Here is a 15008-nt window from a genome sequence, read left to right as displayed (position 1 = left end):
CATCCAAAACATTGATCTTTTCTATCCCCACTAATTTCACCCCAATTCCACTTTTTTGAAATACCAACTTCTGTCCTGGAAGTCCTTGGTGTCCTTGTGTTTGATACTTCTGCCACCCCCTCCCCCCAAGCCCTCTCCCTCCCACACACCTCCCTGCTCTTAAATGTTGTGTGCCCTCAAGTGTTTGCGTGCTTCCCCTTCTCTTGTCTTCCGCTCCCTCTTTTTATATATTTTGTTTGTCTGGTTGATTTGTTTGTGAAATAAATGTCAGCTCTTTCACGAGCCTCGATTCAGTATACAAAAAAAAAAAGAAAAAAAAAAGAAAAGAAAAAAAAGACGAACTACCAACCTACAAGACTGAGCGGGGCTCTAACCACAACATCAATGACATTTCTATACCAGATCAAGATGGGAAAACAATACATATGGCAGTTTCTTGTTTGTAGGACTATATTAATATTCAGATTTGATGTGAAAAAGCATGACATTTTTGTTTGAAAAACAAAATCGACATTTATTTATATTTTTTATCAAAAGCTACTGAAGTTATAGAGGAGCAAATAATTATACATTTTTATTTGTTCGTGTAGTGCAAATATGCAGCTGAAATTTCAGAGTTAATTATTGGATCATAGTGATGCGAGGCTCATTTTGAAGCTTGAAGGATGTAGATATGAAGGAAAAAGTATATGTGGAGACGATGCATGTTTACAAGTATAACAAGAACAAGGGGGCAGGGGTGGGGGGGGGGAGGGGGGGGGCAATCAATGCACAAATCAGTACACGGGATTTGAAGCTAAGATTCCAGGAGTAAGCAACATATTCAGCAGGAATATTATTAAACAAGAACACCCAGCCTACGTTTACACTAATTATGCCCTCATTTCCCACTTTATGGGTTTTAAAACATGATTTTTATGAACATTGTAACCACATACACTGCAACATCTGGTGCATGTGCAAGTCCTATGGACTCGAGCAAACTACTTGGCTTAAAAGAAAAAAGGTTCGATTTGCAAACCTAATGCACAAAAAAAAAAAAAAAAAAAAGAGAAAGGATCACAGTGGTATTTTATAGGAGCATTTTCAATTAAAAAATAAATAATAAGAATATTTGAGAATTTGTCATGGCAGGGGGTTTTGTTTTTAAGGAGTCAAATCTTAGTGGTTTGATGTAGCCAACAGCAATCAACACCTCAATTTTAGTTATTCCACCACAGTTTCTCAAACCCCTCACCTCAGCATGCTGGGCCATGGTGCTAGCTTCAACAGCATAGACCTTCCTAGCTCCGGCCTGAACAGCAAAGAAGGAGAGAATACCCGATCCACATCCAACGTCGAGCACCACCTGCACAATAACAGACAATTAAAGCAGCAGTAATTATTTCAAATGAATATCTGCAGATAGCCAAAAGAGGGTGCCATGACACATTTATCATGCAACAAAAAGTATTCTACAGTTGTCAGCAAGCCATTTTCGCTCAAGTCAAATCACAAGTACTTTTCCCTCAAGTCAAGGTATCTTTAAGCGGTTAAGCCACTGCAATATTTGACTATATCCACCCGTCCATAAGAAATGAAGAAGAACCTTTCTAACCCACAGTGTTTTCATTCTGAAGGGTAATTCCAAAGGTTAATTGTAAAAGTTAAACAAGTGCAATTCCAACAGGCAATTACCAAGGGCAATTCCAAAGGGTTATTCTAATGGGTTTTGTTCATTTATAGGATTTGCCAATTTCATTAAAAATGCCACATTGAAGCGCTTCCTTCAGACATGGGTGCAATTTTTTATAATGAATCTTTATGGAATGCCCCGACATTATTTATGGAATACAATCATTTTGTCATCATTGAAAATGAGTCAATACATGTCAATCTGCAACAAAAATGACCTTGCAGTTGTGCCCCTGCAAAAATAGCACACATTGTATATAGATACTACGCTTTCCATCGTATATGATACATATGAGGAGCATAAAGAGCACCCGTTGTAGGTACTATAGTTACGCGCACCAGATCATCTCATCGACGCTAGACCACTAGACCACGGGATGTCAGTCACTGCTTGTGCGATGTTTACGGATGCAAATCAACGGTATTGCCGTGAAAACCTTGATTTTTTTTTTTTTTTTTTTTACTTTCGAGGAAACAAATTCGAAACGCATATCGTCAAGCTTAAAAGCATGATTTTTAGATCTAGTTTTAGTTTTTAGACAATTGTTTTGATCTCTCCCAGCTGGTGGATCAAAGGCTTAAATAAGCTGCCACAGCACCTTGGAGTTATGTGTACAAGCACAACCAAGCGTTTCAGATCGAAAACCAGATCTGTATCCAAACGATGGTAGACTAACATTAACGACAGCAGTTGATAACAAAAATTACACACTTTGTATGGTGGGATTTTAGGTATCTAAGAAATAAAAAGTTTTCTAAGTAATAAAAAGACCATCAAAATAAGCTCCTCATCTGTTTACCACCGCTGCCTTCACTCCAGATGTGCTCCTCCAATACATAGCTTCCAACACATAGCTACTCCAACAAGACAGAGGTGGGAGACGAGGGTAAGGAGCTACTCATGGGAAGAAAAGCCAAGCTATTGGTCCTCCTGCAAAGCTGCAGCTTTCTTCTTAAGGGGGCAATACACTGAACACAGTAAAAACAACACTGAATCACAGTAATGCACTTTCTGATAAAATGTCTTGATTGAAAATATGCAAAACTATATATGTACATGTTGCTTGATATATGAACATTACATTGGTATACATTACATAGCATTATATTATGCATGGTTACCATGGTAACCAGATGCATACAAATGATGAATTACCACTTTTCAGCTTATATCTTCTCTATGACAAGTCCATTTACGTTCAAACTTGGTACATATATACAATACTAGGAAACAAACATTTTAATTGATGCATTTGTATAATTGCCATTTCGTGTTGACATGGCAACCATTAATCGTCCAATGAGAATTGACATCCTTTAAATTAAAAACCCAAGGTCATAATACAATAAAACTCTATTAATATCTTTGTTGGGTCATTATCAATATCTGTGCCAAATTTGAAGTGAAAAGAATTAAGAATTCCAAAGTTATAGGGGAAAATGTCAACTAATATTATGTAAACACACAGTTGCTGTAAGTGGCCATTGACATCAGGAATCCGTTTCCTATACATTGAAATTACAATTGCGTACAATGTTTTTCCATTATTTCATGAATCTGGAGTTCACTTTGCAAGTTTTTTCATTCTTGTCACCCTTGTACTTGTATGTTGATGGACAAACGCCTCTCCAAACTCCCCACTACCATATGTTTGGCCTTCTTCCTCAATAAAGCTTTCCTCCATTTTTCTTTTTGCCTTTGAAATATGTTCCCGTATCTTTGTTTCCTGAACGGAAGCTTTCCTAGCAGCATCGTACAAACTTTTTTTGTCTTTTTTTTCTGCTGCTGCCTGTGTGTATAATGCCCCCTTAAATAAGGCATCGAGGGTCGACTTCCGAACCTGATTTTACTTCTTCCTGAGCATCTCATCATAGCAGGAAACAGCATTCAGCATGGAATGCTTCACTCCGGTGCTGAACTCCATGTCTGGTTCATTGCCGGAGATGATCTTGAGCACTTTAGACAACTTCGGGAAGACATCAGCTACGTTTTTGGCGTTCAGGAATTTCGCCAGTTCAGTCTCTTCTGTAGCAGTGCCCTCTTGCGTCTTGCGGTGCATGTCCAGCTCCTGCAGCTCCACGTTGGTCAAACAGCTCCTGTGTGAGGCCAATAGCTCCTCCACATTGTCGACGTCCACTTCATTCAACCCAGCTTGGTTGGCAAACTGGACAATCTCCCCGATTATGAACTCCTGCACCTTGGACTCCACCAACTCGTGACAGACATCCAGCCACACCTTCTGTTCATGGAGATGTTGGTGACGTCCTTCCAAGCTCCATCGAAGTTTTCAATTGCATTCCTCATGTAGAAATTCCTCAAGGACTCCCAGCTCAGGCAATCAGTTATGTGGAGCAGCTGTTTGAAGGTGCAACGGAGGTAATACATGCTTTGAAGTTGGTGATTACCCCCTGGTCCATGGAATTGAGGAGGGAAGTTGTATTGGGAGGCAAGAAAACAATTTCAACAGGCAGGGGAGTGCAGAGGATGTTGAAGTGCTGTGGGTGGCCAGGACCATTGTCCAACAGCAACAACGCTTTCCTTTTGAGATTTTTCTCATCTTTATAAATATTTTTTCTTAAAAATGAATATTTTTTCATCAAGTGCAATGTGAAACAGCATTATACGAGTTAGCGTTAAGAGTTATGTATGTACTGTAAAATGGAGGTTCTTGGAAGTATTTAGAAAGTGATTTGTGTTTTAGTGTTCAAGTTTATAATTCAACTTGAATGAAATAAAGATTGTAAAAGTCGTATAAATAAATCCGGAATTTACTACCATTTTACGCACTAACACACAACTCTATATAGCATTTACATTAATTATTCGTGCCTGCTGCATGTGTCCTTTATGACGTCCTTAAAAACAGTACGTTTCCTGTTGGGAATGATTTTCAATTTGATTTGACTGCCAGGCAGGCAGCCAGAGTAAGAAAAAAAATTCACTCCCCTCTGCGCATGTGCGATCGGGACAAATTCAGAGAGAAGGTACTGTAAAACAGCAGGTTTGTTTTCTGATTCGTGGTCAAAATATAAATACTGTATTTAATATAAATTAAGTTGTTCCTCGATCATAAATTGATATTTATGGACAGATGGCTGGATGGACATGAACCAGTTGTTTAATCCCACCTTTGGTCTCACGTGTGCGGGGTAACAAGAATGCTTGGCCCCAGGAAGAAGACATCTCACGTATAATTTTGTTTAGTCATTTAACTACCTCTCAATTACTTCTCTCAAAATAGATCCACAATGATATCACATTTAATCTTTAGCACACATTGTATGAATTTATACAAAAAAGCAAAACATCAACATTGGAAACGTTAATTCTGTTACACGCAAACAATTTGTTTACCCTGTCTTGACGTCAATAAATACCTTGTCCTTGAAATCAAGGTGATTTTGAAGGATTGCACGTTGGTAAGTACCCGTCCTGACGTAGTCTTGCATCATATTTTGCTGTTGTGACAAGTAGCCATAGAACTGCCGGGAATGGGAGGGTCATGCCAGTTTGGCAAACTCACACACAGACACTGTTGAATAGCATTTGACAGCTGCTACTCCCAGCAATTACGAAGAGTGAATTAACCTGTGACTTTAAAGGTGATGCAATGAAGACAACTTTTGTTTTGGGTGTTTTATACAAATAATGTAAATAACTTTAGCTTAATGGCTAACATAACTCTCAATTAGGAAAGATATCTTTAATCACTGAGCTAGTTGAAACAGTAGATATGTCCCCCAACTGTGTCAAACTCCCAAAATACCTGGAAGTACTGCACCGCGGATGACTCCTCTGTACGCTCACTGAACGCCGAGTGCTCCAGGTTGTGTCCTCGGCAGTTCTTGAGGATGTTGTAAAAGGAGCAGAACTCTGCGCAACGTGGCCACAAAGTGTCTCATCAGCCCTCCCAGGCATGGCCTAATGGCGGGAGGTTCACATCTAACCTTAAAGTCACCTGGGGCACGTGACGGCAGTAGAGGCCTCGTCTGGAGTCACCCAGTCACCGCAACGTGTATGATGGACACAGACTTCAACGAACCTAAAGGCTCTTGTCCAACGAGCCTGAACTGATACGAGTTGCAATGGGGCTTGCAGACACCTTTACCATTCCCTGCCATCGCCTAAGTACAGACAAAAGGAATAAGTTTATTAGTTTGGTTTGGTTGATTATCGATGCAAAAAAGAAGAAACCAAGAGAGGAAGGAACAAAAATGAGAAGGATGAAGCAGCAGCGAGGTGGATGTGACGCACAAAGGCGAGATTGGGGACGACACGTGTCGAAGGCCAAACGGAGGCGAGACGGGGGTGACGTGCGTCGAAGGCCAAGCGGAGGTGAGACGAGGGTGACGTGCGTCAAAGGCCAAGCGGAGGTGAGTCGGGGGTGACGTGTGTCAAAGGTCAAGCGGAGGTGAGACGGGGGCGACACGCGTCGAAGGCCAAGCGGAGGCGAGATGGAGAGGACACGCATCTAAGGCCAAGCGGAGGCAGGCCGCGGGTGACGCAAATTAAAGGCCAGGCGGAGGCGACAACGAGCTTCAAAGGCCAAGCGGAGGCAAGACGGGGACTACACGCGTCGAAGGCCAGGCAAGGGGGAGATGGGGATGTCGAGCATAGAAGGCCAAGCGGAGACGGGACAGGGACGATGAGCATAGAAGGCCAAGCGGAGACGGGACAGGGACGATGAGCATAGAAGGCCAAGCGGAGACCGGACAGGGAGGATGAGCATAGAAGGCCAAGCGGAGACGGGACAGGGACAGGGACGATGAGCATAGAAGGCCAAGCGGAGACGGGACTGGGACGATGAGCATAGAAGGCCAAGCGGAGATGGGACGGTGACGATGAGCATAGAAGGTCAAGTGGAGACGGGACAGGGACGACAAGCGTCGAAGGTCAAGCGGATGCGAGATGGGGACAACAAGCTTCAAAGGCCAAGTGGAGGAAAGACGGGGATGACGCGCATCAAAGGCTAAACTGAGACGGGACGGGGACGACGAGCGTCGAAGGTCAAGCGGTTGCGAGATGGGGACGACGCTCGAAGGCCAGGTGGAGGTGAGACGAGGGCGATGCAAATCGAAGGTCAAGTGGAGGTGAGACGGGGCGATGCAAATCGAAGGCCAAGCGGAGGCGAGACAGGGGCGACGCGAATCAAAAACCAAGCGGAGGCAAGATGGGGACAACGAGCTTCAAAGGCCAAGCGGAGGCAAGACAGGGACGACGCGCGTCGAAGGCAAAGCGAAGGGAAGACGGGGACGACAAGTGTCGAAGGTCAAGCGGATGTGAGATAGGGACGACGCTCGAAGGCCAGGCGGAGGTGAGACAGGGGCGACGCAAATCGAAGGCCAAGCGGAGGTGAGACAGGGGCGACGCAAATCGAAGGCGAGGACGGGGACGACGAGTGCCAAAGGCAAGCGGAGGTGAGACAGGGACGACGAGTCGAAGGTCAAGCGGAAGTGAGCCGGGGGTGATGCGCGTCTAAGGCCAAGAGGAGGCGACACAGGGGCGATGTGTGAAGGCAAAGAGGAGGCGAGACAGGGGGGGCGTGCGAAGGCCAAGCAGAGGCGAGACAGGGGATGACACGCGTCGAAGGCCAAGCGGAGGCGAGATGAAGACGACACGCGTCGAAGGCCAAGTGGAGGCGAGACGAGGACGACACGCGTCGAAGGCCAAGCAGAGGCGAGATGGGGACGCCACGCGTCGAAGACCAAGCGGAGGCAAGACAGGGACAAAGCGGAAAGGCCAAGTGTCGGCGTGACAGGGACGACACGCAAAGGCCAAGTGTAGGCGAGACAGGGATGACGCGCGTCGCAGGTCAAGTGGAGGCGGGACGGTGACGACTTGTCGAAGGCGGAGCAAGTGCAAGACAGAGGTGATGCGTGTTATAGGCGGAACGACGGGAAGATGGAGATTATGTACATCAAAGGTGAAGCAGAGGCCATAAGATTGATAGGAAGGTGAAGCGCTGGCGAGATGCCGACGAAGATGAAGACAAAGCGCTGGCGAGATCGAAACGAAGATGAGGGTGAAGCGCTGGCGAGATCGAAATGAAGATGAGGGTGAAGCGGTGGCGTGATCGAAACAAAGATGAGGGTGAAGCGCTGGCGTGATCGAAACGAAGATGAGGGCGAAGCGCTGGCGAGATCGAAACGAAGCTGAGGGCGAAGCACTGTAGAGATGGAGATGAAGATCAAGACAAAGCGGTAGTGAAATGGAGATGAATAGGAAGGCGAAGTGGCAGTGAAATGGAGACGAAGGTGAAGGCTAAGCGGTGGCGAGATGGAGAGGAAGATGAAGGCGAAGCGGTGGCGAGATGGAGAGGAAGATGAAGGCGAAGCGGCAGTGAAATGGAGATGAAGATGAAGGCTAAGCAGCAGCGAGATGGAGAGGAAGATTAATATGAAGTGGTAGCAAGATGGAGAGAAGAAAGACGAAGACGGATCCAAAAACTAAGACGAAGACTAGGACTAAGGCTGACGAAGGCGTAGGAGGTGGAGGAGGCGTAATAGATGGTGGTGGTGTAAGCGTAAGCAGGCTGAGGGGAGGCTGAGGCATAGGCGCAAGAGGGAAGCCAAGGCAGAGCCTAAAGGGTGGGTGTAAGAGGTGGGGGGGGGCTGAGAGGAACCTGAGGTGTGGGCACAAGAAGGCTTATGCGAAGGAGGCAGAATATGAAGGCGAGAGCAGAATAGGAGGGTGAGGGCAGAATAGGAGGTCAAGGGCGGGGGAAGAAGAGCGAGTGAGGGTGGGGGTGGAAGTGAGTGAGGGGGGGGGGAGAAAGAGCAAGCCAGGGCGGGGGAGGGGGCAAAAGAGCGAGAACGGGTGGCAAGATAGCAAAAAACCTAGCAAGGGCGGGGGGGTGGGGGGAGGAAATAAAGCGAGCTAGGGCTGGGAGCAAAAGAGCGAGCGAGGGGCGGAGAGGCAGAATGAGAGAGCGAGGGCAGAGGGAGGCAGAAGGGGAGAGCGAGGGCAGAGGGAGAGCGAGGACAGAGGGAGGCAGAAGGGGAGAGCGAGGGCAGAGGGAGGCAGAAGGGGAGAGCGAGGGCAGAGGGAGGCAGAAGGGGAGAGCGAGGGCAGAGGGAGGCAGAAGAGGAGGGGGAGGGCGTAGGGAGGCAGAAGGGGAGAGCGAGGGTGGAGGGAAGCAGAAGGGGAGAGCGAGGGCAGAGGTAGGCAGAAGGGGAGAGCGAGGACAGAGGGAGGCAGAAGGGGAGAGCGAGGGCAGAGGGAGGCAGAAGGGGAGAGCGAGGGCAGAGGGAGGGGAGAGCGAGGGCGGAGGGAGGCAGAAGGGGAGAGGGAGGGCATAGGGAGGCAGAAGGGGAGAGCGAGGGCGGAGGCAGAAGGGGAGAGCGAGGGCGGAGGCAGAAGCAGAAGGGGAGAGGGAGAAGAGAAGAGATCAGAGAAGTGCTGGACAGAGAAGAGCAGATAAGAGAAATGGTCAGAGAGAGGAAAGAAGAGAAATAGTCAAGAGGGAAGAGAAGGGAAGTCAGATGGTGAAGTGACGAGAAGAGGAATAGTCAGACTGAGGAGAGAAGAGACGAAAATATAGTGGGAGGACAAGGACAATAAGTCCTTAAAGGGTGAAGACAAGCTAATTATAATAAAAGTGAGAATAAAAAGACCAAGAGGATGAAGAAGAGAAGAGCATATGAGGTAGGAGGAAAGAATAATAGGAGTGAGAAAAGAAGAATAAGAAAAGAATTAGAAAAAAAAAAAGGGCCGTTTTGAGTTTTCTTTTGCGGAGATCAGGAAATGTGTTTTGAAAGCCAAATAACCTGCCTTTCACTTTCTCAGAACTTCAGAGTTTGGCGGATTTTAAAAGGTGACCAAAATTCCTCAAGATCAAATGAAAAAAAAATTACGCAAGACATCAAAAACAAAACTGAGTGGAATGGACGAAAAAAAAAAATCTTCCGGGATAAGGTGGTTTTTGTACAGGACTCAAATTTAAAAACTGCGGAAAAATAACAAAATAGGAGACCTTATAACTAAGGAGGCCTTTTGCCCAGAACCCACTTGTACCTTTCCCACACCCTACAAAGTCGGCAAAGTGTGCATATTCAAAGCAAAACAATATGCCTACAAGTGAGCAGAGTTACCGTTGGGAGTTGGGAAATGCAGCAGAACACTTCCCATGCCAGGTGTAATGAGAAACGACTGCTTTCCCACTCGGCAACATTCTGTATCTCGGCTGACTGTGCTCCGGAACACACAGATACCGTCGGCTGAAAAAACAAAAGTAGTGCGGTTGGGGAGTGGTAGCAGATTGAGAAAATTGTACCTAAAAATATTGTCTTATAGTCAGGTTCACTATGTTTTTTCGTTCAAAATCATGGTAGATTAGCAAACCTATACATTTTTGGAAACGTTATTACATGGAAAATCTGAAAATCAATGTTTACATTTGCCAATTCCGACCAATTCGATTCGACCAATTCGACCAATTGACCAATTCCATTCGACCAATTCGACCATTCGACCAATCGATTCGATCGACCATTCAACCATTCGATCGATTCGATTCGATTCGATTCATCGAATTCGATTGACCATTCGACCAATTCGATTTGCCAATCAATTTGACCGACCTTTGCTTGTGTGGAACGGACTGTGAAAACGATGCGGACTATATTGTCGGATACGACACACAGGACAGTGATGACGAACTCTAAATGGCATATTCTGTAATCGTGTATGTTTGATGCCATTGACTGCCTGTGTAGATGTGAAGTTATACTGACTGCATGTGTATATATGATTTTGCTGACTGCCTGTGTATGTTTGGTGATATGAATTATTGTGACACATTTTGATGTTATTAACTGCCTGTACAAAATGATAACATGTATTTGATTATGCAACTTATCGCGAATATAAAGACAGTATTTTGTAATTCAAAACCTTTGATTCGTGTCTTACCATTCCCCATAGCACTAATTTGTTACTTTCATTGGATTCCTTGTCCCTGAAAATATAGGTTTAGTATATATATATTTTTAAGGTAATTAGAGGCAGAAATAGAACAAAATATGTATTTTACAGTGGCCATTTTGAAAATCCAAAATGGTCGCCATACAGGTATCTCTCCAAATGTGAACATTGATTTTTAGTTTCCTTATGCTATAACCTCTCCAAAAATGTATAGGTTTGCTAATCTACCATGATTTTGAACGAAATATAATTTATTGACATAGTGAACCTGACTATTCCTTGAAAAAGCCTAAAATGAGTGCAAAGTGGTGACTGGTGATACATGTTGACGTGGCAGGGAAACATCCATTTCATTTTCAATTGTGAGCGTCATATTTATCTCAGTCAATCATACTTTCAACTCCCTCGTTTGCTTTTCACCCTGTACAAAGGCACAAAAAAATAAAAGTATTTGGCCAGACGGAAGCCAAACAGTTCAATCTTGGTTTCATCAGACCACAGAATCTTGTTCCTCACAGTCTGAGAGTCCTTTAGGTGTTTTTTTGCAAACTCCAAGCGGGCTTTCATGTGTCTTTCACTGAGGAGAGGCTTCCGTCTGGCCACTCTGCCATAAAGCCCAGATCGATAGAGTGTTGCAGTGATGGTTGTCCTTCTGGAAGTTTCTCCCATCTCCACACAGGATCTCTGGAGCTCAACCAGAGTGACCATCGGGTTCTTGGTCACCTCACTTACCAAGGCCCTTCTCCCCCGATTGCTCAGTTTGGCCGGGCGGCCAGCTCTAGGAAGAGTCCTGGTTGTTCCAAACTTCTTCCATTTAAGAATTATGGAGGCCACTGTGCTCTTGGGAACCTTCAATGCAGCAGAAATTTTATTGTAGGCTTCCCCAGATCTGTGCCTCGACACAATCCTGTCTCTGAGCTCAGCAGGCAGTTCCTTCGACCTCATGGCTTGGTTTTTGCTCTGATATGCATTGTCAGCTGTGAGACCTTATATAGACAGATGTGTGCCTTTCCAAATCATGTCCAATCAATTGAATTTACCACAGGTGGACTCCAATCAAGGTGTAGAAACATCTCAAAGATGATCAAGAGAAATGGGAGGCACCTGAGCTAAATTTCAAGTGTCATAGCAAAGGGTCTGAATACTTATGTCAATGTGATATTTCAGTTTTTTTATTTTTTATTAATTTGCAAAACTTTCTAAAATTCGGTGTTCTCTTTGTCATTATGGGGTATTGAGTGGAGATTGATGAGGGGAAAAATGAATTTAAACTATTTCAGCGTAAGGCTGCAACTTAAAATGTGAAAAAAGTGAAGGGGTCTGAATACTTTCTGAATGCAACACACACACACACACACACACACACACACACACACACACACACACACACACACACACACACACACACACACACACACACACACACACACACACACACACACACACACACACACACACACACACACACACACACACACACACACACACACACACACACACACACACGCGCCAATTTGAATTCCACAACAAAAGCCACCTATTCCAAGGTTACACTGGTCTATAAATGGTACCCTTGTTCACACAACACAACGTGCGTTGTGGTGTGGTGTGGTGTGGTGTTGAGGTTCACAGTTCACACAACTCTGCCCACACACTGCACCACTTTGCATTGTCAATTGTCATCCATTAATTAATAAGCCATTGCCCTTGGCACACACATCATTCGTATTCGACACTTCACCAAAACGGTTGAATGCATGATACAGGCAAATGCTGGTACGTAGCAGACCAACTTCTTTATAACGCAAACTTAGTATCTACAAATTATACAGACACGGCTCGACCCATAAATGCCCATAAATGATAAATGATCTCGAGCCTGGATAATTGCACATTATCCAGGCTCGAGCATCCGCTCTGCATCAGGGAAGTGGATGGTTCAGACCCCATCAGAGTGACACCAAAGACTTCAAGAATGGTCTGTGCTGCTTCCTTGCTTGACGCTACATATTTAAAAGATAGAACATGGAAAAACAATGCTGGGAAGACATTGGCAAACCACACAGTATAACCCTTGGCAATAAACTGCTTTGGCAGCACCATCGCTCTGTAAAGAGAATGACATCTAAATAAACAAAAAGGCTTTGTGGTGGATTAAAATGGCGACCGATAACCCAGCAATGTGTAAAGCAAGAAGGAAGCCAAGAGAAGAGCAAGCAGAGAAGGTTTCATAACTGTTGCTCATATCCATATACACATTTTCAGACAACTATGGATTCCACAATGACTGACTGATTACCGCTACTGATCAAAAACTTTCAATCGTACAGAACAGTACAGAAAAACTTTAATTGTATATTTTGGTGCATATCCATTTTTACATCAGCTGCAGCAGTAAGCCTTCCATGGGAACTACAGAGGTCATGGAGGTCTAAAGGCATATCGGAAGGGATGCAATGGGATGCTCCGGAACAATAGACCACCTATTGCTCAACAAGACTATACTCGAAAACTAAGCACCAAATTGTCCACAGCCTGGACAGACGATAAATAAACAAAACTTCGGACAATGTCCCACTGAGTAACCTTGTGAACGAGCAAGGGCACGGAGAGGCCCCCAACATCCAAAGGAACAGGAAAGGTGACACACCTACTGCACATATGGATGATTTAAATCTCTTTACACCAATGACATAAAAATTGCAGAACAGGTAAAACGAGTAAAACGTGTACTGCGAGGACATTCAAATGGAATTTCGCCTCATAAGTGTGCCAAGTGCACATTCATACGAGGCAAACCGAGATAAATATCCACCTAACAATGATACACGATCCAACAAAGAAAGCCTTACGACTATGGTTGATAATATTCGTAAGTACCTTTGATTATGCCTCTTTTATTCTCATCGGCGATTTCAATTATCTAGATATCGGATTGTTGATGCAGCGTGTACTCTATCGTCACAAATTGTTAAGCCTACAAGTCATAGGGCCTGCTGTTTTAATAAAGAAGAGTTTCATCGATTTAGGTGACAGGTATCACGATACAGATACATCCATCTGCTCCTATATCTACCAGTGATCATGCAGTCGTTACTCTTCGTCCTCATCAATGCATAACATCTGTTATGCCTCGTAAGATTTCATTACGACCTTGTGACTCTTCTGTTCGTGCTTTTTGGCAATGGATAACGCAGATGGATTGGTCAATACCGAGCGAGCCAGTGTGGCAATCCCAGTAGTATGGCTCAACACTTTTTGCCAGTGGTATGGCTCAATTTTGAATTAATATCGTTCAAATGTCAGAAAAATGATAAACCATAAAACAATGGTTTGCGCAGGTTAATAATACAGGGTGGCGCTGTTTTTAAATTGGGCGATGATGTATGCACCACAGTCTGCACAACAAAGTGCAAAGAACAATAAAGTTTGCGAAAACTAGTTTTTGTTCGAAAATAATGAACACTTCAAACAAACAATCATTTTCAGAATCATTAGAATCTCCCACGACGAAACTGATTCTGAGAGCCTTTCACTCACTCACCGCAGGCAGGTTGGTGGTCTTTGTCTTCTGCCGACTCCTCTCCGGCGATGCTCCCCCAGCTTTGTCTGTGCTCTGACCCCCGAATATTCCTACAGGACGCACAAGATCTGCCAGCAACCCTCTTAGGGTTAAACTGCCAAAATCAAGATACTGCTCACCTTCACTCTTTCATTCCTCTTTTCTCCCGCCTCTGGAACAAATTCCCCCACTCCCTTCAATCCCACTCCTCCCTCCAGGTCTTTAAAACAGCTGTTCACCACCATCTCTTATCTTCCCCACCCCCGCTAATTCACCCCAGATCCACTTTTTTGAAATTCCAACTTCTTTCCTGGAAGTCCTTGCAGTGTCCATATGTTTTATACCTCTCCCACCTCCACCCCCCCCCCCCCCCCCAAGCCCTCTCCCTCCCACAGATCTATCGATGTCCCTGCTCTCAGATGTTGTGTTTGTGTCCTTCCCCCTCCCTCCCCATCTTGTCAACCGCTCCCCTTATTTTGCGTTTTATGTGTTGGTTTGACTTTTTGTGCGATTAATGTTAGCTCTTCCACGAGCCTCGATCTTGTATACCAAAAAAAAAAAAAAAAAAAAAAAAACAGAACCAGGGTAATGGCATCAACAAATCCTTAAATTAACTTGACTTCAAAACCATTAGTAAATGTAAAATTCGTAAATATTAACGTAATTGTCTTCCTGAAAGTAATAAATCATCTAGTGAATTTGCAAATTTCATCAATTTACACTTTGTCCAAATTTGCACAGACTTCGCTCCTCTGAATTTATCTGTGTCGACACCTTATTTGCCAGCATTACCGCCCCAAATCATTGAGCAGCGTTTGGCATTTACCCGTTTAAGCCAACTCAACACGT

General features: G+C 44.6%; 1 protein-coding gene across 6 annotated transcripts in view; it reads right to left on the bottom strand.

The window, feature by feature from the left end:
• The window catches only part of CARM1 (coactivator associated arginine methyltransferase 1), a 46656-nt gene that overhangs the window by 20237 nt on the left and 11411 nt on the right, over window positions 1-15008 (bottom strand). For all 6 annotated transcript variants that reach the window (XM_068128068.2, XM_068128087.2, XM_068128044.2 and 3 more), the window contains exons 2-5: window positions 9766-9891; window positions 5442-5548; window positions 5053-5157; window positions 1238-1348 (exon numbers count right to left, since the gene is read on the bottom strand). In XM_068128068.2, coding sequence (XP_067984169.1) covers window positions 1238-1348; window positions 5053-5157; window positions 5442-5548; window positions 9766-9891 — 449 coding nt within the window. The remainder of the gene's footprint in view (window positions 1-1237; window positions 1349-5052; window positions 5158-5441; window positions 5549-9765; window positions 9892-15008) is intronic.

This window comes from Myxine glutinosa, chromosome 1 (genome assembly GCF_964187855.1).
Source record: "Myxine glutinosa chromosome 1, kmMyxGlut1.1, whole genome shotgun sequence".
NCBI classification, from domain to species: domain Eukaryota; kingdom Metazoa; phylum Chordata; class Myxini; order Myxiniformes; family Myxinidae; genus Myxine; species Myxine glutinosa.
Note: the sequence above shows the minus strand (reverse complement) of the source record. Positions and strands in the feature narration are given on the sequence as shown.